Below are 25,404 nucleotides of genomic sequence, written 5' to 3'. Positions count from 1 at the left end.
GCTGGATACATCCTGTATAACTGAAGTTACAGAAGCTCCTGACAAACATTAAGCAGTCACACTGCCCAGCTGCAGTTAATTTAAGGAGAAAATAGAATAGATACTGAACAAGTGGGCCCACTCCAAATGTGGTGTGTGAAAATAGAAGTCTGCCACATAGAGGACTGTTCCTTAGGATTCTTGCATGTTTGCAAATGACACACAACTGCAGACAGCCTTCCTTAGTTACAGCTTGGGTCAACATTTCAGATAAGGACAAGATGAATCTTCATACACAAGTATTACAATTTCCAGTGCATTTGTATTTGTCAAGTAATAAACAGTTGAACAAGCACTACTTAAAACTTTAGTATGTACAAAACCTCTGCACTTTTACAAATACGCGGTTGCCCTTCTCGCCCACTTTGTATATATAGAGCTTTCTGAAAATACAGTCGAACTTTGGTAATTTACTTTCTCTCTGAGAACTGTGAATTTCTGAGGGCCAGATCTGATCACCCTTAACTATGGCAACACCAAATGGACCACTGGCCTGTTACCAAGTGTACGGAATCAGTTTCAGATTGGAGAAATTTGTGGACCCACTGCTTGTAAATCATCTCCATAACTGATTTATTTTAAATATTGTTTATCTAGATCTCAATAGTGCAAAACCAAAACAAAACCTACATCATGCCTCTGCCCTTTAAATTAATAGTAGATATGCTTTATCCAGCTGTTCAGGAATCTAGAACTCTTTACATAACTGCCATGAAGATGGAAGATAATCTCTTCCCAGAATCCTTCCATAAAAAGTTCCATAAACCTGGCATCACTCCATGTTTACCAGACCTGTTCCTGCTGACACTGCAGAACAGGTGAAGACAGTGGCCTCCTCTGTTTCCCCTCTTTCTTGAGGCTTTCACTTACCAGTTGAATATGTTGTATCTTCCCTGCTTCCTGTGCTTCTGAGGAAGGACAGTCCCAATCTTCATGAAAGACCGGCTCGCCTGCATGATGCAGGCATAGAAGCAGGTGATGGATGTTAACGGCCTCCAAATTTCCCTGCCATGGAAGTCTATTAACACGTTGGATTTGCATGTGATCCTTATTTTAATTGTGGAAGAAGGGGGATGGGTTTTCAGTTTGAACCTGAAACAGTCAGATTTTGTCCAATGACATTGCGCTAGTAGACATTGTGCTACTTATTTCCAACAGACAGGAAAAGTAATGTTATTGTCCAGAAAAGAATTTCTCACTCCTACCATTCAGATGTGCAAATACAGCAAGTGCACACACCATTTGAGAGAAAGCAGAGATAGTGGTGGTTTCCATAGTAGTACTCCCAAAACGCAATTCAGGTTCTGAAGCATGGACTTTCCATAATACATCCAGCAGCATGGGTCCTATTACTGCTGACACTGTAATGATGTAAAACTATAAAAATATTTTTAGTCCATAGATGCCCCCTACTGGCAGTATACCATGTTTCTTTTTCTCTTGTTCTGAATGTGACAGAATGAATTTAACACTTAACATTCTCTAATGCTTAAACTGATTCCCAGCTTCCCCTGAAACTAATGCAAAAGAAAACAGGGCATAAGGCTTCATCTGTGAACCTTTTTGCTTATAACAGAAGATAAGAAACAAGGAAAAAGTACAGTACAATAATACTTTGCGTATATATAGTGTTCTTCAACTATAGCTCTAAGCATTTTGCCAAGTTGGATAAACATTATTTTCATTTGCTTAATGGAGTAATTAAGGTAAACAGAGGTTGAGTAACTTTGCCAACACTGTGTCACTGTCAAGAGTATAATGCAGATTTCCTGACTTTGAGAGCTATATTCACATCATTAGACCTCAGAGACTTTCCAAGAAGAAAATAACGCACATCCCTCCCTTTCCATCCTGTCTAATAACTGTGGTCCATCCAAGTCCAGTATTTGTCTACAACAATGGCCACAACCAGATGCTTCAGAGGAAAGTGCAAAAAACCCTGCAATAGGTAGATGTGGGATAATCTGCCTTCTAGGTGAGTCTCCCAACCCAGGGGGTTAAGCCCTACTGCACAAGGATTTAAATATACTTTACCTTAACTATCATAACTCTAAATATTCTTATCCATGTAAATGTCCAATCCCTTATTGAATCTTGCTAAATTCTTGGTCTCGATATCCTATGGCAATGAATTCCAGTCTATTCAGGCAGTGTGTGAAAGCCTTTTATCAGTTTTGAATTTTCTACTTTTGTTTATTCACACTTAATTACTGAATCTCTAGTCTTGTTATCTGACCCTAAAAACTCACTAATCTTAGGCCAAGAACTTAGAAGTACCATGGGACCATGGTACTATGTACGTGAGTTAGAGTTTGCATGCTTGAGGTAGACTAGGGTTTTGCTCTAATCCAGGGGTGGGGAACATCCGGCCATACGGCCCGCGAAATCATTTGGTCTGGCCCTGGCAAGGCAACCGCAGGCGGGACTCGAAATTCAATAAATCTAGGAGCTTTTTTCATAGCAACATAAATTTATATTAAGTGAATCATAATAATAACGTAAATTTTGAGGGACAAGCAAGGAACGTCCATTATGGGATAGACAGGACACATACGAGTACATGACGGGACAGACACGTATGCTTCTCGTCGGCTGCCTGCGGCCCATCTGCCTGTATTGCGGCGACTCAGAGGACAGTCAGTGCCAGGCAGGCTGGGAGTGTACACGTTGCGAAAGTGTTAACACACTGTGGCAAAACTACGGTGATCCGGTAATGATGAGACGAGATGCGATGAGATGATTCCTCGCGACGTTGATGACCTTGCCTCCGATGATTGACGATGATGTTGTCGACTTTTGTCGACACAGACGATAACTCCAATCCAACCTTTATCCACACATCCACGATCAACAATCCTCGCAAAAATTGAATCTCAGATGAAGATTAAGGAAATTACAGTACACAGAAAAGACCTCAAGAGTTGATGATACGAACATTGGATATGTTCCAAATCCAAGATGCAGGATTAGAACAGCGATCAAAGCAAAATAATCGCGTCGCTGGCGACACACACACTGGATAGTTATTAAAACTTAAGTGGTGTGACATCCTACAAATGGCGACTACAAAGAAAAGAAAAGTTGATGCAGAGTGTCGATCTTTCCAAGAGAAATGGACAAATGATTATTTTTTTGTTGAAGTCAAAGGCAAACCTGTGTGCCTAGTTTGTGGCAATGCGTTAGCAGTAATGAAAAAAGCCAATCTGGAGCGTCATTACAGCTCAAAACATGCTAAACTCAATGAATTGGGAGGCCAAATGCGTCTGGATAAAATCAATGCTCTTCAGCGGAGTTTGGAATCACAACAAGCCGCTTTCACTAGGCCTCGTTGTGACAGAGACAACGTTATTCAGACGAGTTATGTAGTGAGCGAGCTAATCGCAAAGAGGGAGGGTGTAGAGGGAGAGTTTGTGAAAGAGTGTATGGTGGCTGCTGCGGAGTTGTTAGCATCAGACAAAGTAAAATTGCTTCAGAGTGTTAGTTTGTCTCGGAGAACCGTCTCAGATCGGATTACTGACTTAGCACAAGATAGTGAAAAAACATTGAAGGATTCTGCAGGAGATTTCCAATTTTTCTCTCTGGCTTGTGACGAGACAACGGATATAACAAATACTGCCCAACTGGCCGTTTTCGTTCGTGGGATAACTGCAGAGTTTGACACGCGAGAGGAACTGCTGTCACTGGAAGCCATGCATAGCACTACAAGAGGTGAGGACTTGTTTGAGAGACTTGTTTTATCAATGAAAAAACTTGAGCTAACATTTGAAAAGTTAAGTGGCCTTACTACAGATGGAGCTCCAGCCATGGTTGGCTCGCAAAAAGGGTTAATTGCATTTGTCAAGAAAGAACTGAATCGTCTCAGCCTTGATCCAAGTGATTTAATTATATGCCACTGCATCATATACCAAGAAAGTCTCTGTGCACAGTCGTTGCGGCTCAACAATGTGATGTCAACAGTAGTGTCATGCATAAATTTTGTCAAAAGCAGAGGGTTTAACAGCCGCCAGTTTAAGGAGTTACTGAATGATCTTGACTCTGAGTACGGTGATCTTCTTTATCACTGTGAAGTGCGGTGGCTGAGTCGCGGGAACATGCTCATGAGGTTTTACGAACTGCGGGATGAAGTCAAGCAGTTCATGGAGATGAAGGGAAAACCTGTCAGGGAACTCAATGATAGCAAGTGGCTGTGTGATCTAGCGTTCATGGTGGACATTACCAAGTACCTCTCAGAGCTGAACGTCAAGCTGCAGGGCCCCAACCAGCTTCTCAGCTCCCTGCTTTCAAACGTGAAATCATTTGAAGCTAAATTAAGGCTGTGGAAAGTGCAACTCGAAAGGAATAACACGGTGCATTTCCCCACTCTAGAAGGACAAAAGCCTTCTACGACACTTGAATATGCTGGTGAATGTGCGAAACTAATTGAGGCATTTAAAGAAAGATTCAAGGACGTGAAAAGTAAACAAATGGAACTGAACATCTTTGCTACACCGTTCAATGTGGAACCAGCTGATGTGCCTGATAACCTACAACACGAAATCATTCAGCTGCAAAGCGATGATGAGCTGAAAGCTAGGTACAACAACCTCCCACTGCTTGAGGTCTATAAACGTTACATAAGCAATGATGAATTTCCCACTTTGAGGAGACATGCATTGAAATATGCATCTGTGTTCGGAACAACTTACTGCTGCGAGCAGTTCTTTTCAAAACTTTCCATCGCAAAGAGCCGACTGCGTTCCAGACTGACCAACGCAAACCTGGAACAGCAGTTGCGAGTAGCAACATCATCAATACCAGCTAACATCACACGCCTCACCAAAGAGAAGCAGTTCCAGCCATCACATTAGGGGTGAGTTAATTAAATGTTTGACCAAATATAGCAGGCTAATTTTTAAGTTGATAATTTTGTATGGCCCGCGAATGATGTTATAAATATCCAAATGGCCCTTGGCAGAAAAAAGGTTCCCCACCCCTGCTCTAATCCTAGTCAATGGAAAATCTCCCATGGACTTCAGTGGAAGGAGGAATAAACCCTGTAAGTAAATTGGGATAAACCATGTCTTCCTTTCTATTTTTTATGGTGCCAAGGCAATATTTCATTTCTTTTCACTGCCTTGTTTTTCTACCTAACAAGACTTAAGCAAGTTACATTGTAAAATGGGTCATTAAGGTATTTAAAAGTACAGTTTAAAAAATGGATCAAATCGGAGTTCTCAATCCTGCAAACACTTACCTAACTGTGTGACTAGTCCCATAACGTGTATAGTTAAACAGGTGCGTGTTTCCAGGATTGGGATCTTTGGATAATCTAATAGCAATAAAAAGTATCTTTGAATTTTTTTTTTTACTGTACTGGCCCTAAACAAGTAGTAAATAAAATGAGTTCAGCATTTAGATCTCTATGTCAGAATATATGATTTGATGTAATTTTTATAACTGTGCCTATCTAAAATCTTTAGGTTGAGTAAATAACTCAATGTTACAGCTTATATTTTTATATCTTTGTCACTGAATAAACCATAAACTGGGAGCAGAAGTTGCGATCTAGTGACTTAAAGAAAACAAATAGGAGTTCAGACTCTGACTGAGCCACTGATTCAACCTGCCCTTAGGTAAGTCTCACCTTCTTTCTTGTAAGAGTAACTGAAAAATTAGACTAAACAGGACCTCACTGAAAAGAGAGGATTACTCACCCTGTGTAGTAACTGAGGTTCTTAGAGATGCGTGTCCCCCTGTGGGTGCTCCACTTTAGGTGTCGATGTGTCCCAGTGCCGTTGATCAGAGATTTTTGCAGCAGTGCCTGTCCAGGCCGCTCATGCACAGCAGGTGTCTCGCGGCACCACTGGTGCCTCAATCTCTGCACGTGACCCAAACCCTTCAGTTCCTTCTCTACCATAGAGTTCTAGCTACAAACTCCAAAGTAGAGGGGAGGAAGGAAGTGGGGGGTAGTGGAGCACCCACAGGAACATGAGTAACAAAGAACCTCAGTTACTGCACAGGATGAGTAACCCTCTCTTCTTCGAGTGCTGTCCCTTGGGGGTGCTCCACTTCGATGACTGTAGAGCAGTGCCCCGTCATGGACGGGGGGATTTCAGAGTGTTTTGGGTGACTGATGTTAACACTGTATAGCCTAACAGTGTGTCATTGTCTAAACTATGCGTAATTTCAAAAAGTTTTATGAATGTCTTCTCCGAGGCCTATGTCGCAGCTATGCAAATGTCTGTAAAAAGTACTTTGTTCAGGAAGGTGACAAGAGATCTAGTGGAGTGGGTTCTAATATGCGAAGATGGTTTTACTTTGCTTTGTTCATAGCAAAGGTGGATGCAGCTAGAGATCCATTTGGAGAGTCTCTGGGTAGATGCTGCGGATCCTTTGGATCATTCAATTGTTGATACAGATAGTCTTGGTGATTTGCAGAATGTTTTGGTTCTATCTAGATAGAATGCCAATGCTCTTCTGACATCTAGTGTGTGCCAGCTAGCTTTTTGTTGATGCTGATGCAGTTTGGGATAGAACATAGGTAGGTGTATAATTTGATTTATATGAAAGAATGATGTTACTTTAGGTAGAAATGTAGGGTGAGGTCTTAAGAGTGATTTTGTCCCTAAAGAATATGGTTTAAGAAGGATGTGCCACGAAGGCTCCTATTTTGCCTACCCTTCTAGCAGAGGTGATTGAGACTAGGAACGCTACTTTCATGGACAGATGAAGGGATAAACATGTAGCTAGAGGTTCGAACGGGGGACCTGTAAGTGTCTTTAGCACCATGTTTAAATCCCAAGTTGGTGTGGGATCATGGACTTCTGGGTATGTTTTGCAGCTCAGTTAGGAAACGTTTGGTGGTGGGGTGTGTGAATACTGATAGCAGCCCTTTGATTTTTTTTGGTGAAATATGTTGATGGCTGCGAGGTGTACCCTAATGGAACTCATGGAAAGGCCCATGGTTTTTAGTCCTAATAAGTAGTCCAGAGCTAGCAGGAAGGGTGCTGAAAGTGCATTAATGTGTTTTGATTGGCACCATGTATAGAACCTCTTCCATTTTTTAGTGTAGGTTTTACGCATAGTTTCCTGCTGTTAAGTGATACATGTTTGACCTGTTCTGAACAGTTCAGTTCCTGTTGACGGAACCAAGTAGGAACCAAGCCATCAAGTAAAGCCTGTCCAGGTTGGGATGGAGAGTCCTGCCCGCCCATCTTGAGAAAAAAGGTCCCTTCCCACAGGAAGGCGCTGCGGAGTTTGAATCAACATTCTCATCAAGAAGGGATACCCCGGTTGACTGGGCCATGGTGGGGCAATCAGTATGACAAGCTCTGTCATGACAAATTTTGTGTGCTATTCTTTACAGTAATTGGATTGGTGGGAACGCATATAATAGTGTTGGTCTCCATTTGAGGAGGAAGGCATCCCTTAGGGCTGAACTGCAGACAAGATGCCAGCACATGACCACAGCTATTGCCGTTGTTCGGGTTGCTGTGTCTGCAATGTCGAGGGATGCCTGTAGAGATGTTCAAGCAACCAGATGGCCAGTTATTATAGATGTAAATTGTTCACTTTTGTCTTCTGGTAAGTCATTAGCAAATTCACTCAGTTTGGTGTCATTATCATGATATTTTGCCAGAAGACCGTTGCAATTCCTTCCCAACTCTAAATATGACGATCAGTTAGACCATGAGCATGCGAGCAAGACCCACCAGGCAGACACCTTGGAAAGAATTCTCTACATTAACTCAGAGTCCTCCCCCATCTAGTGTCCTGTCACACTACTGTGGCTCTTCTGGATTAATGTTGATCACTAATTTGACTCCTGAACCATTAAGGTCTGAGTATCACTGGTCTAAACCAATTACCATTGAATTCAATGAGAGTCCTTCTACTGATTTTAATAGTTGAATCCTGTCTTCTGTCATTTTAAAAGTATTTATATAACAAGTCCCTCCTTTTAGACTCTGCTCTTGGGTGCTAAAGATGATCTACACTAAAAAAACATTCAAACTAGAAAGACTAGGGCAAACAAGGAGATCTGATACAAACAGGGGGAAGGAATGGGAGGAAAAGATAACAAATATAGAATCCAAGAGTACCCATTTTAAAATGATTCTGGTTAGAACAAAAACCTCATTATTGGGAGAGGGCTGTGAAACTTCAATGGAAAGAACGTTTAATATTAGAGGGTCCACCAGAGCAAAGGCACAACTGCCTGCTGACTTATGATAAAAGCAAATCAAGGCAAGAACCTACAAAGGTGTCTAGTGTGAATGCAGACAACTGTCAGAAAGAAGACGGGAGACCTTGTATACCCAGACACTATGCTACTGTTGATATGGGACCTTTTTAATAGGCTTGTCTTTGAAGTCACAAAATACTTGCAATTCACATTTGATTTATTTAGGAACACAGCATTTGGCATATACTCTCAGACCAACAATCCTTCTTGTCAGATCTCACCTGATCTGATATTATACCTTCCAGCTTCCTCCGAAGTATCAGGTAACTCCCTAAACCTCAATGATGCCGGGGAAAGAATAACATTTTCTTAATCCATATAGCAATTGTTATTAAGCACTAGTTAAGCACATTCCTAATTACTGGTTGCTCTTTTGTGTAGCTATATATTTTTTGATGTGTGCAGTGAGTAACTCCAACATCTTCTACATTTAATATTGTGTTTTGATATTTGAAATGGCTTCCGATACCCACACTTCTTTGCATTCCATTAAAATAATCATTTCACTTCAATTTTATGTTGTGGTAATTAATTCCTTTCTTTATGGACACTGCACTTAAACATTCCACAGTGTGTGCATGACATAAAAAACAATGATTTTTTTGATCTTGCAGAACTGTGTGACATAGTTCTATACAAAAGTGAAACCTACTATGAATCCTGTGCCAATGACCACTGCCAGAATAATATGTTCTTTCATACAAAGGAGTATTATTATCCCCATTTTACACATGGGGAAACTAAAATATGGGCTTACAAAAGGTGAGCATGACAGCTAAGAACAGAACCCTGATATCCTGAGTCAAAAGTTCTGTACCTATTCCCCTGGACAACAGCAGTGAAACTTTGCCCATGCTCTGTAAATCCAAAGATTCCTATCTTGTTTCAGATTAATTTGCTGCCACTGCATACAAGTGAGCAATTACTCCACCTTTGTAATTTCACAAAAATACCATCTCAGTTGTCAGCAGGACTACCCCATGGGCCAATGGACTGACTACATGTGGTCAACTATTGAATCTGAATCAGTATCTGAGAGAGGAGACCTAGCACTCCATTACCAACCCAGTGACCCATCTTCAAAAAAAGCTACATCTTGTTGTTCTCTACCTTGTAGTTAAGATTAAACTCAGTGTAAATAACAGAACTACATCAGCCACAATTTTAGCATCTATCTGTATCCTGTCTTACCAATAAAGGAAACAAGTTGCTATTAATGGGACACACAACTTACAAAAACACTACACAAACAAAAAAAATCCCAACAATCCTGCACTGTACCCAGAAGATAGTAAAACTACCCACTGCACTTCTTGATGTCAGATAGAACCACTATTTTATTAGGACAAATACAATTCCAACTGCAGCCTTTCACATTCTAATTGTTTCAAGGAGACACCTATATTAAATAGGTACATTTCAATACAATATTACTCCTCAATTACTCAAGTTGATTGTATAGGGTAGTTCATCCACAAGTGCAAAATGAATCACTTTTTTAAAAAGTACTTAGTGTAAAAGGCAGAGACTATATCCCTATAAGGAGTGTGCGAGTCAGACTTGGTCCTTGGTATGAGGCATAGTCGACGAAAGGCTGGAGAGCGTAGCAGCAGGTTGTGAGAGAGTCCCATGAAGCTGGAGGACAACCAATACAAAGCCATGGACTGCAAGGAGACAGGAACACAGCATTCAGCAAACCAAAAGGCAATAAAAGCACTGCAATTCCGGTATCTCTTCACAAACTACAATCATTAGTTATTCCTTATTAAGAAAATCAACTCTCCTATATATACACTCCTAGATAAACAGCTAAGGATAAGCAATACTTCCATTACAAACTCCATTTTTCAGGGTTTCTGAACTCTACTGTAAAAATGTGATCTATGCTAAAATTTGACAAAACTTCAGGACCCAATGTTTCAAATTCATATTTAAACTTTTTTCCCCTTTTAACCTAAATAGGCTTGATAAGTCAAACAATTGTGTACAAGAATCTCTTAACCACTTCAAACACAAAATTAAACATGCATTTCTTCAAGTAAAAATCCATTCTCTAAAACCACTTTCAAGATTCTCTCATGGAAAATTCTGCAAATCTAAATTTTAGTTTGTTCATATCTTACAGTAAATAAACCTTTTATGCAGTGTCATCTGTCTCTAGTTATATGAACAAGGGTTGCCTTTCAATTCAAAGTTAACCCAAATACAGACTGGATACTTTCTCAACTTTTAAAAAGTGATGTTAGCAGCAATGAGTTTGTGGGCTCTCCCCTTTTAATATCTGGCAAAAATACTAGAAAGCAGCTTTTAATTTTTTAAAAATACATAATGAACATGGACATTGGTGTGAACACCCTGTAAAAATCTCATTTGTTTCAGTAAAAGTTTACATAGTAGGATCTAGATCAATCTACTGCCAACTGGCTATTTAACAGTATAACTTTGTTGGATTCTAACAGTGTAATTAGAAAAATACACATTTTATACAAAATAATTAAAACAAACCCAATTTTTAAAAACCCATTTCACAAACAGCTTGATCTTGTTCCTTATTTTCTCTATCAACCCCTTTTCTATAGTGATACCAGTCTTAATAACTACTTTGTGTCCTCGCCCTTCTTTGCATGAATTCTTTGCATTGGTCTTCACGGTTGAGGGAGATTCCCAAAACTGAGCCATTCTTTTTAGATGACAAATCTAAGGAACTGTCTCAGATTGAGGTGTCATTAGCGGAGGTTTTGGAACAAACTGATAAATTAAACAGTAATAAGTCACCAGGACCAGATGATATCCACCCAAGAGTTCTGAAAGAACTCAAATGTAAAATTGCAGAACTACTAACTGTGGTACGTAACCTATCTATTAAATCAGCTTCTGTAGCAGATGACTGGAGGATAGCTAATGTGATGCCAATTTTTAAAAAAGGCTCCAGGGGTGATCCTGGCCTGTGAGCTTAAATTGGTTGAAACTATAGTAAAAACAGAATTATCAGACACATAGATGAATATGATTTGTTTGGGAAGAGTAAACTTGGTTTTTGTAAAGGGAAATCATGCCTCATCAATCTACTAGAATTCTCTGATGGGGTCAACAAGCATGTGGACAAAGATGCTCCAGTGGATATAGTATACATAGATTTTCAGAAAGTCTTTGACAAGGTCCCTCACCAAAGGCTCTTAAGCAAAGTAAATGGTCATGGGATAAGAGGGAAGGTCCTCTCCTGGATCAATAACTGGTTAAAAGATAGGAAACAAAGGACAGGAATAAATGGTCAATTTTCAGAATGGAGAGAGGTAAATAGTGGTGACCCCAAGAGGTCTGTACTGGTACCAGTGCTGTTCAACATATTCATAAATTATCTGGAAAAAGGGGTAAACAGTGAGGTGGCAAAATTTGCAGATGATTTAAAACTACTCAACACAGTTAAGTCCAAGCAGACTGCAAAGAATTACAAAGAGATCTCATAAAACTGGGTGGCTTGGCAACAAAATGGCAGATGAAATTCAATGTTGATAAACACAAAGTAATGCACATTGGAAAACAATCTCAACTACACATATAAAATGATGGGGTCTAAGTTAGCTGTTATCACTCAAGAAAGACCTTGAAATCATTGTGGATAGTTACTTGAAAGCATCTACTCAGTGGGCAGTGACAATCAAAAAAAGCTAACAAAAGGTTGGGAATCATTAGGAAAGGGATAGATAATAAGACAGAAAATATCGTATTGCCTCTTTATAAATCCATGGTATGCCCATATCTTGAATACTGCGTGCAGATCTGGTCGCTACATCTCAAAAAAGATATATTGGAATTGGAAAAGGTACTGAAAAGGGCAACAAAAATTATTAGGGGTAGGAAAAAGCTTCCATATGGAGATTAATAAAACTGGGACTTTTCAGTTTGGAAAAGAGATGACAAGGGGGGGACATGGTAGAGGTCTATAAAATCATGACTGGTGTGGAGAAAATAAAAAAAGGAAGTGTTATTTACTCCTTCTCGTAACACAAAACCAGGGGTCACCTAATGAAATTAATAGGCAGCAAGTTTAAAACGAACAAAAGGAAGTATTTCTTCACATAATGCAAAGTCAACCTGTGGAACTGCTAGCCAGAGGATGTTGTGAAGGCCAAGACTATAACAGGTTTAAAAAAGAACTAGATAAGTTCATGAAAGACAAGTCCATCGATGGCTATTAACCAGGATATGCAGGGACTGCTGTTTGCCAGAGGCTGGGAATGGCTGACAGGATGGATCACATGATGATTAGCTGTTCTATTCATTCCCTCTGAAGCACCTGGCATTGGTCACTGTCAGAAAACAGGATAATGGGCTAGATGGATCATTGGTCTGACCCAGTATGGCAGTTCTTATGTTATGTTCTTCTATACAATGAACAACACTCAGTACCAGTATTACTTCCAGGAGGCCCCAAAACACTAGCCTCATCACATTTTTTTTAACATTTTAAGTCAACTCCTTCCCTGGGTCTCCTGGCCTGTCTTGTCTTTATATATGTCTGTCTTATAGATTGTAAGCTCCTTGTAGCAGGTGACTTGTTATGGTGTCTTACATATTATGAAATGTTCAGTGCTTGTAACAATAAACGTAACACTTTTGGAAGAGCCTAGAAGCTGATCTAATGTATAGTAAGGGCAAACAGCACCTTTCTCATATGCAATACTGAATGGTGACCCTTACAGACTACAAGTCCTGCACACACTACTCTTTGAATGGAGATGTTGCTATAAAAATTATATAAAATATAACAAACTATGGTTTGCAATATAGATCATGCTCTTGGGCTGCAGTTTGAGCACCATGAACCAAGTCTGGCCAAGACAGCACAGATTAATGCACAGTCTCTTATACTACACACATGATTAAGTTCTGTACTTACTGATGGCACAGTTGCAGCAATAGGAATCATCAGAACTGACACCCCGCGAATAAAGTTGGTAGCATACTTCTGGAACCAGGGCAGTTCACGTTTTCGCAGAGCAAAGATCTGAATAGGCACAAAAAAAAAAAAAGACAAACCACCAACACACACATCAGAAAAAGATTTTTTCTTTTTTTTTTAAATACAAGCGTAGTCATGTTAGAACAGGTTTGTCCCAACCAAATATTCTGTTCCTATTCTTTTCACTTATTGGGATGTTCAAATCAACTAAACATAAAACATTCATACATCCCTTCCTTTACAGTCAATACTCAATCCTTTCCTGGCAGATTTTATACCAAGCCTAAGAGTCATCCATCTAAAACATTTGAAGAGAACACTATTTCACAGTAGAATAGCTTTTGCACATTGAATAAGACTACAAACACCTAATTCTCAAGCACAGTGCTCTGAGAGATGGCTACTCAGAAGAGATGGACCAATATCACCAACTTGCTGAATGAACAATTGAAAAGAAGCAGAACAATGTGTATGGGCAAATCTTGACATTCATTTTGCAACTGTCCTAATCTACATTACTTAGAAAAATAAAACAGAACAAGAATGAAATCTAGACAGATGAAGGCAATGAGGACTGTGATGGATAACTGGAGAGAGACTAAATACTAAATATTTCTGCAGACTTGCAAGAGAGCAAGAACACAGGGAATAAAAACTCCTCCACATATTTTATTTTTAATATTCATAAACATTCTCATTATTCCAAAAGTTTCAGTATATCAACATGAATCCACAATGAGGCCTGGTTTAAAGTGTAAGCCACTTTCCTTTCCTTTCAATTGTTATTTTATTTTCTGTTTGATCCTACCATCAACCCCCACAGTGAAGGAGCAGCTTTGAACTAAGCACGAATGCCGAAATAGACACCACGGATTTGTGGGTGTAGTGCACTGATATCTATGAACTCCTGTTGTACGTGTATGACATATTCCTGCTTTTGATGTAACAAATGTATTAAAAAAGCTTGAGTTCAACATTATTAAAACGTCTGATTTTACACACAACTTTTTAACACGTCTTCCCAAATACATATACTATGCAATGTTTACCAGCTTTAATTGTAAAAGAGAGGAAAAGTTTATTTGTCAAAAATAAATGTAATCTCCTTACTTTTTATTTTTAAAGTGATAGTTGTATTTTCTTTTACAATACAATGTGAACTCTCAAAGCTGGGACAGGATACTTCTCAGGACTGGCAGTAAATTTTCTTTCCTACTAGATAGGGTTTTTTTAGTCATTTATCAAAGAAGAACCAGAATGTATCTGCATAAATACAGAAACTGCATGATACTTGCTCATTTGGAAAATGGATTCAAATAGTTAAGTGCTGAGATGCACTGGCTGAAGAAAGGAATCTGTATAGTACTCTCCTAATCTTGATGTTGTCTATAAGAGGTTCCAGTCTCTCAATCCCTTTGCTTTCTTAACATAATAAAGCATTTTTCCTCAATTACTATTTTAAACTTAATATTTGTTAAGTAGTTTGCTTTTATCAAGTTTTCAGCTAATTTAGAATCATACCACTGTACCCACAATCATCACTTACAGTACATTAAAAGTGGAGCTACATTAGTCACACATGGAAAAGAAAGCCACCACTAACTACAGCCCACAGGAATGTATTATTCGCACACCAAAACCTTAACCTTTATAAACTGTGGTGTTAATAAAATGCAGTAGGCTAACTAAAGTATTCTCACAGGTATCACTCTGGAGTGAAGAGTAAACTTTACTGAGGTTAGCCTGCATAAAAGCAGTTTCTGAAATGCCACCTTAGAATATATCAGCAATTACAATGTGCAATACCCGTGCAACCTCATCCTTGTAACAATTACACAGCTTTTCCCTTCTAGATAATGAATTTAAATTTATAATCAGAAACGGCCATGGTATTTTCATACTTCGTAATGTAGTTGTGATCCAGTCCTAGCTTTAGAGAAAGGATTATAACTTTTACAATGGTCCAACATTCACCACAAACATACCTCCACTATTAGCAAATTGAGGAGCCCAAGTGAGACTGGCAAAATCCATGTAGAGTCTGGTACAGTAAGGTCTGTAAACCAGAGGGTTCCACCTGTTGACAGCTGTTCTTGAACTGCAAGGACTGTTTAAAATACATACATATATATATATATTTAGATGTTATTTTCATAAAGTCAGTCAAAATTATGCGCAACCTTGCTTTTAAATTGGCTTTTCAAAGTAAACATTTTTGTTATTCAGTGGCAATCCATTTATTGTGTGCGTGCGCGCGCCAACTGGCAATTTTAACAGCCTTCTTTTCATTTAAAACCAGGACAAGGAATTGATGTAATGAAATATATAAATCCCACATAGGAAAGCTCCTTCCCCTGCTAGGTAACATCATAAACTCACACTAAAGCTTTACTCACACTCACTATTAAACATACATTTGGACATTTGAAAACTGTATCTACCTATAAATAGAATCTGAAACGACTATAAGATTTAAAATCCACTACATGATATAAAGGGGTTATACAATTCAAAGAATTCCAAACAGCAGTTTTGAGAGAATGTTGTATGTATGACTGACAAAAACTGGTTCTTATAAAGCATCAGTTGGAAATTCACTTTGCAAACATGAATTACTAGTTTTTCTTAATTTATATAATGATGTCTTTTAGAAAAGTCTTTTAACCCAAAAGATTAAAAGTGAAGGCAGTCTGCCAACTAACAAGAAAAGGAAATATTAGTAAGAACTGCAGGCTGCGAGGAATTGAGACAAAGAGATGATGAAATATAACTTATTCTGAGTCACCTGTTGTTAACTACAAAAATTTTATAACAATAACAATTTTACTAATAATGGCTAAACATTATTGATCTAAATGACTTGTTATTTAATCCAATAATATTTAGCAATTTAAATGATGCCATGTGCCAGAGGAACAGGAACATTACAATTATTTTTAAAATCTGCTCATGGAAGTTTAAAAGTCTCTTTCATATGGGAGATGCCATTAAAGACTCAATATTCAACAATGCAGGAACCTGCAGTAACCATGCTACTTTGGTTAAACTCGGAATAGAAGATATCGTGGTATTTTAATCAATGCAAAAGCAGCAAATGTTGGATTTTTAATTCTGCTTATCGTAATCTAACTTTTAAATGTCAAAACACCAATACTGCAGATAGAACAAAATAACATCTTGATGAACACATTTTATTTTATCTAGTTCAAATTCCAGCACTGCTGTTAATTGATCAGACCATGCGTCCCACTTTGTTCTAACAGATCAGAGCTGCACTACAGTGCAGTGTAGACATACCCTTACAGGCACTGTTGGCAAATAAACTCTCTGAATGAACGGAAAGGTTATTTTGTGGCTATGGATGCAGTGAGTTCTTTATCTACCAGAACAATTTGGGGTGAAAAAAGTATGGGAATAAGCCAGAGGTAGGCTTCTGGATTATATGGAACAATGATATAGCATCTATGACATGCCTAATCGAAAGTTTTACAAATACATTATTATTCATAATAGTTCCTTAGCCATGTTTGGGCTATTTTTCAACCACCTTATTTCTCAAACTCAAATTCTTAAATTTAAAACCAAACCACGTTTGTAATTGGAGAAGTGTATTTATCAAAACATTTATATATTTTCACTACACTTGTTTGGAAAGATTACCTTCTGAGTCTGCTGCACCTACACTGCAGTTACGCAAAGCTATGGAAACAAACACCCACACTGGAATCTGTATCCACATCACAAGACTAGCCTTGACTGGGTGGCAGTTGTCTCGAACATACAACTCTGAAACAATCCTTCTTATATTCTTCCTGAAATGGAACCTGATTGGAAAACAAAACAAAACTCTTTGTAATATAACTTTTCAAACTCTGAAATAATAATCTACAGGTTGCATATCGCACGTAGCTCATTTCAAATATTGCACAGGAGTACCAGGTGAATGAAGTCAGACCAGAGATCCTCCTTTATGGCCTGAGACAGCCCTCCCATTTCTTGTCTGTCAATCACTTCCAATCTCACCCATCAAACCCTTTTCTTTTCCGTAGGCTTCTAATGTTAACTTCTTCACCATCACAGTTTCCTAGCAATACTGTGTTTGACATCTTATTCTGGGTGTTGTATTTATCTGATTTAATACTACAAGCTCCTCAGTATATAGACCAGGGGCCAGATCCTCAGACTTAATTCTGTCCCATTCACATCACTCTGACACTGCAAAGGGGATGGAGCTCCCATACCAGGTCAGCTGAGGATTCCTTTAGCAAAAGAGAATCCCTGGATGTAGTAAAGCTGACACAGCCAGACCTTGCCATCCCTTCCTAACAAAGTTTTAGAAACCATACCTATGAGTCAAACCTTGGTCCCACTGAAGTCAACAACTAAACTCCCATTGACTTCAGTGGAAACAGGACTTGGCCCTAAAAGTTTTAGCTCATCACAAATTCAGTGCTTCAAAAGAGCATATTCTCTAAATATTAATGTAACTAACGAGAAGTTTTATAAAAAAAAAAAAAAAAAAAGTAAGTCAGACTCCATTATTTTAGTGTCAGATTTGTAGAGTGTTTCTATATATTTATTGCCATCATCTTTATATATGGTCAATGCTTCTTATTTTCAGCCCAAGTGAATTTGTAAGGTACTATACAATTGTTACCTTACCTAGCAACCTTTTCAGACCAACCCAGTTTCTTCCCATGAACTGAAACTTCATAGCGAAGACGCTTAGCTAGATTTTCTATTTCAGGCTGCAAATTTTCCAACTAGCTAAAGAAAAGGAAGAAATGATTATACAGTAAAATAAAACAGTTCCACCTGTAACCATACTTCTTGTATGTGTACTGTAAAGTGAAATGCATGCAGCTGTGGGTGCCTTGCCTGTAACTATGTTGGGCTCTTGAGGAGCTTAAGTGAGAATACCTAAGTATTTCTGACAAAAACAACAAATGAACAGCAATTTTACAAGCTGAGATGCAACCAGCATTTGTACTTATGTTTTTTATTATAATTAATTACAGATTTTTTGGTATCTATATAAGGGACTGTACCCAACCATTTTACAAAAACAAATGGTAGCTAGAAACCACTCCTCTCACCTCCATATTTTGAACACATTTATAGGGTAGGATTCTGCAGTCACTGAAGTCAATAGCAAAAGTGTCATTTAATTCAATAGGATCAGGACTGGGCCCAAGATGTAGCATTGAAAATGAGAGTATTACATTTTTTTCAGTCAATATGGCAAGATACAATTATGAAGAAGTATTGGTAAGAGAATTTGTAATATTTGTGACTAAACATGACATTAATGTATTTGTTCTCTATAGGCTCTGACTGTGAACAAGGCAAAACATACAAATGGTACAGAGGATACAAGGACTATATTGCAATTGATATGATTCATCTCCACTACTCAACAGCTTTTTAAAAAGTAGAATAGATTGCCAAAACATACCATACTTATTTTGATGTTGAGAACCATGTGACACCTAGTTAGCAAGGTCAAAATAAAGAGACTGTATGGCTTACTACACAACATCTTTTACAAAACCACACACTAGAGGATTACTTCCTCTGAATTTGTAGTATAAAATGGTCTCTGCCCTACCTGCATTATAACTGGTCCAGTGTAGACACACATGTAGCTCCAGTAACTAACACTGCCAGTTCAATGTTACTTTAATTGTCCAAAAAACAAGGAAAAAGGAGTTATTCCTGAACTGATTCTGTAAGGTGAAATAAAAACTAAAATCTTCTGTTCATTTTCTCAAGTCTCACTTCTTCTCTACCAGTAGCAAAATGAAAACAGGAAAAAGATTTCCTGAACTGGATTTCCTGTCTGCTCTTACTATTTTGGACTCTCTCATCAGAAAGGCACAGTAATTACTGAGTTTTAGTAATACTCCACCCTCACCAGGTCTTTGAAAATGTAAATTCCCAACTAACTAAGACAGAGGTGTCAAACATCCGGCCTGCGGACCGGATACGGCCCGCCAACCTTTTTGGTTCGGCCCCTGGCAGCAGCACGTGCTGCCACGACATCTCGCAGTGTTGCATTCTCTGGCAGTGGCGCGCGCTGCCACCAGAGGGTACGACGCCGCGAGATCTTGCGGCGGCACGCACTGCCACGAGATCTGTGTACTCTGGCGGCAGCGCGTGGAGCGCTGTGTGCACGAGAAACAGTGCTCCAAAAGTGTCTAGTATTTTGATTTATGGTAAGTGGTTGCTAGATATTTAAACCTGTTTAACATTTTACTCACTATTCTATAAATCTGTTTGATGCCTTCACAAGATTAAAAACAAACAATCCCAGTGGGGAAGGTAAAGTTGATAAAGGTAGGGGGAGAGAAAAAGAGAGATCTTTGAAATTCCAAAAAAGGAACAAATAACTTGCTTTAATTGATCATTTATATTCCTATAGGTCCTGAAAAATAAGACCTGCTTCCTGATTTCCCTAGTAAAACGAGTGACCTCACACATACTGTAAACAAATGTTCAATTTAATGGTTCTTCAAATTCCTATTCTAATTTATTTTCTTCAGAAGAGTTGTGTTATTGCTCATTCTTGGCAGAAATATCAAGAAGCAAATTACGTTTGATTATATATAATGAAATTTGTCAAACTTTATTATAATACAATAATACAGTACAATATAATACAATAATTTTAATTTTAAAAAAAATTTCGATTTATGGTATGTATGGCCCACTTGAAGTACATTTAATTCAAATCTAGCCCACCATAGGAAATGAGTTTGACACCCTTGAACTAAGGAGTGTTGCAGCAACAAAGGATGTGCTGTAGATTTCACTGCCAAGTCAGTGTAGGGGAATAAAAACATAACTAGCAATCAATGTATCAGAAAGGACTGTGTTAGGCTGGGTCTATTAATTATGCAACACTACAAGCAATAGCTACAGAAACTGTTATTGCATTCTATGCCAGTGATTATACTTATTTATTTCAATTCCGCTGAATGTAATCTTCTAGAAGCTCTGTTTCTGGCAGTACTTTTTGCACTCTAAGTGTACTATTACAAGGCAATTGCCTCACATTAAATTGAAACGAATAAAATACTTGGCATTTACACAGAGCTTTTTTATCTTGAGACCCTGAAATACTTTACAAAAGGAGGGAAACGTATTATCTTGCCTCTTGTAGAAAGAGCAAAAAGAATAAAAGCAAATTGATTAAATAAAGCCTCTTTACTCAAATGAAACATGGCTGTGGTAATTCTAGGGTTGCAAAGGATTCTGCAATTCTTCAGCAGTGAAGCATTTGACAATAAACACTACAGCTGATACACTATCTGCTCTCTTTAGTGCAGTAAAAGTACCAACAGGTATATTATCTTGTGATTCAAAAGGCTTCAACTGTAACACTTTTGCTGAGATACTGTTAGGTTTCACAATCTATGAAAAATCTTAACAAGCCAATACTTGGTTGGTTTGCAGGCCTCCAGGGAACATCAGTGCTACTTATCTCAAGTGCCTGTACACAAATGCAAGAAGCCTGGGAAACAAGCAGGAGGAACTGGAAGTCCTGGCACAGTCAAGAAACTACGACATGATTGGAATAACTGAGACTTGATGGAGTAACTCACACGACTGGAGCACTGTCATGGATGGGTATAAACTGTTCAGGAAGGACAGGCAGGGGCAAAAGGGTGGAGGAGTTGCACTGTATGTAAGAGAACACTATGATTGCTCTGAGCTCCAGTATGAAACTGGAGATAAGCCAGTTGAGTGTCTCTGGGTTAAGCTTAGAAGCAAGAACAATAAGGGTGATGTCGTGGTGGGTGTCTGTTATAGACCACCAGACCAGGAGGATGAGATAGATGAGGCTTTCTTTACTCAACTAGGGAAAGTTTCCAGTTCACAGGACCTGATTCTCCTGGGGGACTTCAATCACCCTGATATCTGCTGGAAGAGCAATACAGCAGAGCACAAACAATCCAGGAAGTTTTTGGATAGCGTCACAGACAATTTCCTGGTGCAAGTGCTGGAGCAACCAATTAGGGGCCGTGAGTCTCTTGACCTGCTGCTCACAAACAGGGAATATTTGGTAGGGGAAGTAGAAGTGGGTGGCAACCTAGGCAGCAGTGACCATGAGATGGTCGAGTTCAGGATCCTGACAAAAGGAAGAAAGGAGAACAGCAGGATACGGACCATGGACTTCAGAAAAGCGGACTTTGACTTCCTCAGGGAACTCATGGGCAGGATTTCCTGGGAGGCTAATATGAGGGGGAAAGGAATCCAAGAGAGCTGGCTGTACTTTAAAGAAACCTTATTGAGGGCACAGGAGCAAACCATCCTGATGTGCAGAAAGAATAGCAAATATGGTAGGTGCACAGCTTGGCTTAACAAAGAAGTCTTTGGCGAACACAAAAAAGAAGCTTACAAGAAGTGGAAGCTTGGTCAGATGACTAGGGAGGATTATAAAAATACTGCTCAAACATGCAGGAATGAAATCAGGAAGGCCAAAGCACAATTGGAGTGCAGCTAGCAAGGGACGTGAAGGGGAACAAGAAGGTATGTTGCCAACAAGAGGAAGATTAGGGAAAGTGTGGGCCCCTTAAAGAATGAGGGAGGCAACCTAGTGACAGAGGATGTGGAGAAAGCTGAGGTACTCAATGCCTTTTTTGCCTCTATCTTCACAGACAAGATCAGCTCCCAGACTGCTTTACTGGGTGGCACAGAATGGGAAGGAGGCAAACATCCCGCAGTGCTGAAGGAACAGGTCCAAGACTATTTAGAAGGATTGGACATACACAAGTCCATGGGGCTGGATGCAATGCACCCGAGGGTGCTGAGGGAGTTGGCTGATGTGATTTCAGAGCCATTGGCTATTATCTTTGAAAGCTCATGGCAACAGGGGGAGGTCCCGGAGGACTGGAAAAAGGCAAATATGGTGCCCATCTTCAAGAAAGGGAAGGGGATCCAGGGAACTACAGACTGGTCAGCCTCACTTCAATCCCTGGAAAAATCATGGAGCAGGTCCTTAAGGAATCCATTTTAAGGCACTTGGAAGAGAGGAAAGTGATCAGGAACAGTCAACACGGATTCACCAAGGGAAAGTCATGCCTGACCAACCTGATTGCTTTCTATGATGAGGTGACTGGCTCTGTGCATGAAGGGAAGGCGGTAGATGTGATATACCTTGACTGTAGCAAAGCTTTTGATACTGTCTCTCACAGTATTCTTATCAGCAAGTTAAAGAAATATGGGCTGGATGAATGGACTATAAAATGGATAGAGAACTGGCTAGAGCATAGGGCTCAATAAGTAATGATCAATGGCTCCATATCTAGCTGGCAACCAGTCACAAGCAGAGTTCCCCAGGGGTCGGTCCTGGGGTCGGTTTTGTTCAACATCTTCATTAATGATTTGGAAGATGGGGTAGATTGCACCCTCAGCAAGTTTGCAGATGACACTAAGCTGGGGGGAGTGGTAGATACCCTGGAAGGTAGGGATAGGATACAGAAGGACCTAAACAAACTGGAGGATTGGGCCAAAAGAAATCTAATGAGGTTCAACAAAGAAAAGTGCAGAGTCCTCCACTTAGGAAGGAAGAATCCCATGCACAGCTATAGACTGGGGACCGACGAGCTAGGCAGCAGCTCTGCAGAAAAGGACCTGGGGGTAACAGTGGATAAAAAGCTGGATATGTCAGCAGTGTGCCCTGGTTGTCAAGAAGGCTAATAGCATACTGGGCTACATTAGGAGGAGCATTGCCAGCAGGTCGCGGGAAGTGATTATTCCCCTCTATTCGGCATTGGTGAGGCCACATTTAGAGTATTGTGTCCAGTTTTGGGCTCCCCACTACAAAAAGGATGTAGACAAGTTGGAGAGAATACAGCGGAGGGCAACAAAAATGATTAGGGGGCTGGAGCACAGGACTTACGAGGAGAGGCTAAGGAAACTGGGCTTGTTTAGTCTGCAAAAGAGAAGAATGAGGGGGGATTTGATAGCAGCCTTTAACTACCTGAAAGGGGGTTCCAGGGAGGATGGGGCTAGGCTGTTCTCGGTGGTGGCACTGCATCTGACCCCATAGACTTGTGTATGTCCAATCTACCATATATACTCATTCAATATGAGGATAGGTGAAATCCCCCACTATTATTGCATTTTTTGCTTTTTTAGCCTCTCTAATATCCCTGGGCATTTCACAATCATTCTCACCATCCTTGTTAGGCTGGTCAGCAGTATCTTCCTACCACCATGCTTAGTGTTCAAGCATGGAATTCCAGAGAGATTCTATGGTATAGTTTGATTCATTTAAGATTTTTACTTTATGTGACTCTAAGGTTTATTTCACATATACTGCCACTTCCACAAAAGTTTGATCTACTCTGACATTTCTATATATTTTATAATTATATACTCTGGTATCACCATGTGCTATCATCTTCATTCTATCAAATTTCTACTATACTTCTTATATCACTATCCTAATTTAAAGCCAGGCGCTCAAGTTCACCCATCTTAACCATTTAAACTTCTAACATTTGTATATAAGCACTAGTATTTTTGTCAATATTCAGATGCTGTGCTTCGTGTTTTATTTAAAAGGGAATCTCTTACATTTGACTGTTTCTCACTTATTCCTACCTGTACCTTACCAACTTCTTTCCTATCCTTTTTAATAAGATATAGAGGTCCCCCTTTAACAAAGCCATCCCTAAGGGATGTGGCTGTTCCAATGTGTGCCTTCACATCTGCCAGGTTTCTCCTCAGCCTTAATTTAAAAGAAATTCCTTTACAACCTTTTTAATTTTGATTTAGGGGAAGCCCATCCTTCCTGTACAGGATCCTCCTCTCTCAAAAGGTTCCTCGGTTCCTAATTAACCTAAAACCCTCCTCCATACATAATTGTCTCAACCATGCATTGAGACCAAGCAGTTCTGCCTGTCTGCCTGGGTGTTGAACCCTGCGAGTTGAACTGGAAGCATTTCAGAGATTGCTACCCTGGGGGTCCTGGACTTTAATCTCTGACCTAGCAGCCTAAATAAAAATAATAATGCACCAGAGCAGAGCGGACAGTAACTAAAGCAATGCAAGAGCCTAACTACAAGGAGCTAACACTGGGGATGGAGGAAGTACCTCACATGTGAGTGTGCGAGGGGTGGGGGTCAGGAACAAGGGGGACAGGGCACACTGGAAGATGTAATGGGCTCGGAGGTAGGGAGTGCAGCAGGCGACGCCATAGATTAGCTCGTGTGAGGGGGGCTCCAGCGGGGGAAGTCTCGAGGACTGGGGGAGGGGGAGCTGCGGTAGAGGGACTAGCGGCGGCGTCAGGGAGCGGCAGGACACACGGAGCTCGTGTGAGGGGGCTTGCTGCAGCGGGTGGGAGGACTCGGGGCGGGCAGTTGCGGCAGGAGGGGCTCGGACTAGCGTGGGGCAGGGTGGCAGGCGTGAGCTAGATGCGGCGGGGCTCGCGGGCAAGGGTGAAAGGGGCCCCCACAGGCCGGGGGCAGAGGAGGTCGGGGCACCCCCACCTCCCGCTCGGCCCGGAGTCGGACCCACCTTGGCCAGGACGTGGCCCTGGTGCGCGGCCAGCGGCAGGGTGAGGCCGGTGCGCAGGACGGCGCTGGCGCACACGATGCTGACCCACCAGGGCAGCCCGGTGCCCGCCTGCAGCGCCACAAGCCCGCTCTCCGCCCAGTGCACGGGGACCGACTCCGCCAGCGCCGCGTACCAGCCGCCTGGACCCGCGCTGGGCAGGGAGGAGGCGGCGGCGGCGGCCCCAGCGCGTGACCCCCAGCAGCCGGGCGACAGCAGAAGCTGCTCGCGGAGGGGCCGTTGCAACCTGAGGCACCGCCCCGCAGCGCGCGACACCTTCCCCAAACGCCGCCACCCCCACATCCCAGCAACCGCCCGGCGCGCGCCGCCTCGCGGAAAGAGTCCCTGGGCGGGAGCCTGGTTCGGGAGTTGTTGGTACCAACCGACCCCTCTCCCCTAGATTCCGTCCTTAACTTGCGCACGCGCCGTGAAGAACCTCGCGGCGCTTCCCAGTGCGCACCCCGGAGGAACGCGTCAGTAGAGAGCGGCCAGCCACTGAGAGAGAGAGAGAGAGCGAGAGCGAGAGCGGGGCCTAGAGCGCCCCCTCGCCATCCGCGCAGCTGCGGGGGGTGAGTGAAGTCGCTTAGGAGAGGCACTGTGATGCATTAGGGAAGAC

At 40.8% G+C, this 25,404-nt stretch overlaps 2 protein-coding genes and 1 long non-coding RNA gene across 3 annotated transcripts in view; 2 read left to right on the top strand and 1 right to left on the bottom strand.

The window, feature by feature from the left end:
- Window positions 1-3,095: 3,095 nt before the first annotated feature.
- Window positions 3,096-4,886, top strand: LOC137159080 (general transcription factor II-I repeat domain-containing protein 2B-like). Its single transcript, XM_067557263.1, has one exon. The coding sequence runs from the start codon at window positions 3,096-3,098 to the stop codon at window positions 4,884-4,886; it is 1,791 nt and encodes a 596-aa protein (XP_067413364.1).
- Window positions 4,887-8,357: 3,471 nt separating this feature from the next.
- On the bottom strand, window positions 8,358-25,273 carry COX18 (cytochrome c oxidase assembly factor COX18). The gene is made up of 6 exons (XM_067557007.1): window positions 24,753-25,273; window positions 17,889-17,989; window positions 16,887-17,050; window positions 15,212-15,333; window positions 13,164-13,271; window positions 8,358-9,927 (listed from the first exon to the last, which is right to left on the bottom strand). The coding sequence occupies exons 1-6, from the start codon at window positions 25,089-25,091 to the stop codon at window positions 9,754-9,756; spliced, it is 1,008 nt and encodes a 335-aa protein (XP_067413108.1). The 5' UTR covers window positions 25,092-25,273; the 3' UTR covers window positions 8,358-9,753.
- A 21-nt stretch (window positions 25,274-25,294) lies between these two features.
- The window catches only part of LOC137158961 (uncharacterized), a 58,771-nt gene continuing 58,661 nt past the window's right edge, over window positions 25,295-25,404 (top strand). Inside the window, exon 1 of the long non-coding RNA XR_010921508.1 lies at window positions 25,295-25,357. This is a non-coding gene — a long non-coding RNA (uncharacterized lncRNA). The remainder of the gene's footprint in view (window positions 25,358-25,404) is intronic.

This window comes from Emydura macquarii, unplaced genomic scaffold, assembly GCF_026122565.2.
Source record: "Emydura macquarii macquarii isolate MOO-44397 ecotype Brisbane River unplaced genomic scaffold, CSIRO-AGI_Emac_v2 contig_1790, whole genome shotgun sequence".
Lineage (NCBI taxonomy): Eukaryota > Metazoa > Chordata > Testudines > Chelidae > Emydura > Emydura macquarii.
The sequence above is the reverse complement of the archived record's forward strand: the minus strand, read 5'-3'. Positions and strand labels throughout refer to the sequence as shown.

Excerpts from the sequence above, each read along its gene's own strand:
- LOC137159080 (XM_067557263.1), top strand. The coding sequence starts at position 3,096 with ATGGCGACTACAAAGAAAAGAAAAGTTGATGCAGAGTGTCGATCTTTC.
- COX18 (XM_067557007.1), bottom strand. The coding sequence starts at position 25,091 with ATGTGGGGGTGGCGGCGTTTGGGGAAGGTGTCGCGCGCTGCGGGGCGG. Across the intron at positions 15,334-16,886 it reads AGGTGCAGCAGACTCAGAAG|TCCTTGCAGTTCAAGAACAG; the intron begins GTAATCTTTCCA and ends TATTTTAAACAG. Across the intron at positions 13,272-15,211 it reads TCAATTTGCTAATAGTGGAG|ATCTTTGCTCTGCGAAAACG; the intron begins GTATGTTTGTGG and ends GTGCCTATTCAG.